The sequence below is a fragment of the Salvelinus sp. IW2-2015 genome, unplaced genomic scaffold (genome assembly GCF_002910315.2).
Source record: "Salvelinus sp. IW2-2015 unplaced genomic scaffold, ASM291031v2 Un_scaffold1433, whole genome shotgun sequence".
Lineage (NCBI taxonomy): Eukaryota > Metazoa > Chordata > Actinopteri > Salmoniformes > Salmonidae > Salvelinus > Salvelinus sp. IW2-2015.
This window is the reverse complement of record NW_019942905.1, coordinates 217,848-222,529: the sequence shown is the minus strand read 5'-3', so window position 1 is coordinate 222,529 and position 4,682 is coordinate 217,848. Positions and strand designations below refer to the sequence as shown.

General features: G+C 47.8%; 1 protein-coding gene across 1 annotated transcript in view; it reads right to left on the bottom strand.

Annotated features, from left to right (window-relative positions):
- LOC112070821 (integrin alpha-9-like) overlaps window positions 1-4,682 on the bottom strand; it is a gene marked incomplete at its 3' end in the record, with an annotated part of 129,522 nt that overhangs the window by 104,056 nt on the left and 20,784 nt on the right. The window contains exon 4 of the mRNA XM_070439142.1: window positions 711-834. Coding sequence (XP_070295243.1) covers window positions 711-834 — 124 coding nt within the window. The remainder of the gene's footprint in view (window positions 1-710; window positions 835-4,682) is intronic.

The window sequence follows — 4,682 nt, the reverse complement described above, 5'->3', positions numbered from 1 at the left end:
GAGTTCTAACAGTCCTCTAGTGTAACAACTGAGTTCTAACAGTCCTCTAGTGTAATAACTGAGTTCTAACAGTCCTCTAGTGTAATAACTGAGTTCTAACAGTTTTCTAGTGTAATGCTCCTCTGGGCTATGAACACAATGAGGTCATGACTCTCCAGAGTGCAGCAGCCCATTGTGGAACCAACTCACAGAGGTAAATAGACAAGCACTGTAAATCACAATCAAGAGAATCCCCAAAAGAAGAGAACTCAACTGACATTCAAAATTGTACATTTTTATGGTGCATTTTTTTTCAACAACTCAATTTTTGGGATACAAAGGTGAACAGCACACAGTAAAATCACTCCGGTCCCAGACAGTTGTTTTCTTCATTAATATTGTTGGGCTCCCGAGTGGCACGGCGGTCTAAGGCACTGCATCTCACTACAGACACCCTGGTTCGAATCCAGGCTGTATCACAACCGGCCGTGATTGGGAGTCCCGTAGGGCAGCGCACAATTGGCCCAGCGTCGTCTCTGTTTGGCCGGTTTAGACCGTCATTGTAAATATGAATGTGTGACTTGCCTAGTTAAATAAAGGTTAAATAAATAAATAGTGCATTGACAGTATTACTCAAAGAATCATTTAGCCTCCTGTGTTTTGGATAAACATTCCAAAACTAAGTGTGTGTGTGTGTGTGTGTGTGTGTGTGTGTGTGTGTACGACTGTACCTTCGTAGCAGGGGATGAGGGCTTGGGTCCGGCCCTGTAGCGTAGGAGGGATGATGGAACAGTAACCATGGGGAAGGATGAGCTCAGAGTCATAGTAGACGTTCTTCCAACGGTGGGCACAGGCCTGCATGAGACACAAGAGAGGCACAGTCAGAACACAAAGACAGACACACAAACACTAACAGACAGAGATGTGACGTCTCACTCAGGTGTGACTGGATCTGCTGGCCTACTCTGAGATAACAGAGAGCACAAAGGTGGACAGACGGCAGGACAGACAGACAAGATGACAGACGCACGCACGCAACGCAACGCAACGCACGCACGCACACACGCACACACACACACACACACACACACACACACACACACACACACACTCCATCATACCCCCACACACTTTAACCAATGATGTCCATCCAAAAACACCTGCAGAGACATAATTAAATATTGTTCCTTCTGTCATAGTGGAGCTGCTAAATGAACTGTTCTGAGAGAAGAGAAGGGATGAAGGCACAGCCAACTGTGACCATAACGGCCCTGGTCTCATTGGTCTGTGGTGTGGCTATCCGAACATCTTAAGAACAACCCCTGCTTCCAAAACAGACATTTTCTATGTGGTGGGAGAAGAGCCTAACTCCTAGTTAGACCTAACTCCTAGTTAGACCTAACTCACAACATCTAAATACTTACATTTGACTTACTAACTAGGTCTCTTTTCACAGTATTGAACCAAACTGCAACTATGATGGATGTGTAACCAGGCCAGTTCAGTGTAGCTTGGTTCAAGACAGCTAAAGAACATCCCCTGCTTCATAATAACATCCTGAATTCCTAACAGTTCTCATAACATGTTCATCATAACATCCTGGGTTCCTTCCTAGTATTCGTGTGCATCCACAGGCAGGGGTATTTCTTTACACATGTCCATTTCAACACAGTTCCAGCAACTACAGTGGATGCACAACTAGGCCAGCTCAGTACAGCTTGGTTTGGCTCAGTTCAGTAGTGTGAAATGCTCCTGAACTGAGTTCTAACATTTCTCTAGTAATAACTGAGTTATAACAGTCCTCTAGTGTAATAACAGTCCTCTAGTGTAATAACTGAGTTCTAACAGTCCTCTAGTGTAATAACTGAGTTATAACAGTCCTCTAGTGTAATAACTGAGTTCTAACAACAGTCCTCTAGTGTAATAACTGAGTTCTAACAGTCCTCTAGTGTAATAACTGAGTTATAACAGTCCCTCTAGTGTAATAACTGAGTTCTAACAGTCCTCTAGGTAAAACTGAGTTCTAACAGTCCTCTAGTGTAATAACTGAGTTCTAACAGTCCCTCTAGTGTAATAACTGAGTTCCTAACAGTTTTCTAGTGTAATGCTCCTCTGGGCTATGGAACACAATGAGGTCATGACTCTCCAGAGTGAGCAGCCCATTGTGGAACCAACTCACAGAGGTAAATAGACAAGCACTGTAAATCACAATCAAGAGAATCCCCAAAAGAAGAGAACTCAACTGACTTCAAAATTGTACATTTTTATGGTGCATTTTTTTTCAACAACTCAATTTTTGGGATACAAAGGTGAACAGCACACAGTAAAATCACTCCGGTCCCAGACAGTTGTTTTCTTCATTAATATTGTTGGGCTCCCGAGTGGCACGGCGGTCTAAGGCACTGCATCTCACTACAGACACCCTGGTTCGAATCCAGGCTGTATCACAACCGGCCGTGATTGGGAGTCCCGTAGGGCAGCGCACAATTGGCCCAGCGCTGTCTCTGTTTGGCCGGTTTAGACCGTCATTGTAAATATGAATGATGCTTGAGGTTAAATAAAGGTTAAATAAATAAATAGTGCATTGACAGTATTACCAAAGAATCATTTAGCCTCCTGTGTTTTGGATAAACATTCCAAAACAAGTGTGTGTGTGTGTGTGTGTGTGTGTGTGTGTGTGTGTGTGTGTGTGTGTGTGTGTGTGTGTGTGTGTGGTTGTGTGTGTGTGTGTGTGTGTGTGTGTTGTAAGGAAATAGGAAACTACGGCAGTGGTCTCCAAGCTTCTTTGCACAAATAATGCACAGAAATATGGTCAGACTTCAGACTGTGTGCCAATTGGCACCCTATTCTCAGACAGTTGACGCTTTTCCCACCCACCTCATATTTCTTTTCTACTCATATACTGTTGAAAAAGTCCAGTCCAGTCTGTTACACAGCCATTTGAGCAGGTTGTGGACACAGAGAGGGACTTCAGATGACTGTCTGGCAGAAGGATGGCTGTGTTGAGAAAGACTGATGTGTTTTAGAACTGAGCAGCCGGACCTACAGTACGCGCTAGCAGAGCAGCCTGGCATGCAGAGCTAGCAGAGCAGCCTGGCCTACAGAGCTAGCAGAGCAGCCTGGCCTACAGAGCTAGCAGAGCAGCCTGGCCTACAGAGCTAGCAGAGCAGCCTGGCCTACAGCGCTAGCAGAGCAGCCTGGCCTACAGCGCTAGCAGAGCAGCCTGGCCTACAGCGCTAGCAGAGCAGCCCTGGCCTAGAGCGCTAGCAGAGCAGCCTGGCCTAGAGCGCTAGCAGAGCAGCCTAGCCTACAGCCCTAGCAGAGCAGCCTGGCCTAGAGCGCTAGCAGGCACCCTGGCCTACAGCGCTAGCAGAGCAGCCTGGCCTATAGCAGAGCAGCCTGGCCTACAGCGCTAGCAGAGCAGCCTGGCCTACAGTGCTAGCAGAGCAGCCTGACCAGAGCAGCAGAGCAGCTGGCTACAGAGCTAGCAGAGCAGCCTGGCCTACAGCGCTAGCAGGGCAGCCTGCCTTCAGAGCTAGCAGAGCAGCCTGGCCTACAGCGCTAGCAGAGCAAGCCTGGCCTATAGCAGAGCAGCCTGGCCTACAGCGCTAGCAGAGCAGCCTGGCCTACAGCGCTAGCAGAGCAGCCTGACCATAGAGCTAGCAGAGCAGCCTGCCTACAGAGCTAGCAGGGCAGCCTGCCTACAGCGCTAGTAGGAAGCCTGGCCTTCAGAGCTAGCAGAGCAGCCTGGCCTACAGAGCTAGCAGAGCAGCCTGGCCTACAGCGCTAGCAGAGCAGCCTGGCCTACAGCGCTAGCAGAGCAGCCTGGCCTAAGAGCTAGCAGAGCAGCCTGGCCTCAGCGCTAGCAGAGCAGCCTGGCCTACAGCGCTAGAGAGCAGCCTGGCCTACAGAGCTAGTAGAGCAGCCTGGCCTACAGAGCGCTAGCAGGGCAGCCTGGCCTACAGAGCTAGTAGAGCAGCCTGGCCTACAGAGCGCTAGCAGGGCAGCCTGGCCTAACGTGCTAGCAGGGCAGCCTGGCCTTCAGAGCTAGCAGAGCAGCCTGGCCTACAGCGCTAGCAGAGCAGCCTGGCTACAGAGCTAGTAGAACAGCCTGGCCTACAGCTCTAGCAGTACTATTGTGTTCCAACAAGCTACTAACCATAATCAGTACTAGAACACAAGCAGTATGCCTTCTCACTCCAATAGTCTATAATTATACAAGTAATAAACTTTAGTTAGCCCATAATGTTTAGGTTTTTTTTTTTACCAGGATCAGAGACCAAATTATGGAGCTGTTCCATGTCATACATGCTGCTGTCCTGTCTGAAAGCTGATTGGTTTAGGTATTCAGTTAAAGAAAGCTTGTTGGTTAAACTTTAGGCCTCTTTCAGCAACACACAGATGAAATAACTGTAGTTCAGGGGCTGTGTGTATTAAGCATCTCAGAGTAGGAGTGCTGATCTAAGATCAGATTCCCCCTGCCAATGTAACTTATTCATTGTGGATCTAAAATTAAAAAATGTAGGGAGTGGAGCTAGGCGCTGCAGGTAAAGGATTAACCTCTCAATCACAGAGGAACAGAGGAGGAGTAGGATAAGGGTACGGCTAAAGGCTATAAAAACTGGTCGTCTAGTGCGTTCAGAACAGAGAGTAAAAGGAACAGGTTTTTGGGTGCGGAAGAATAGATTCAAGGCATAATGTTA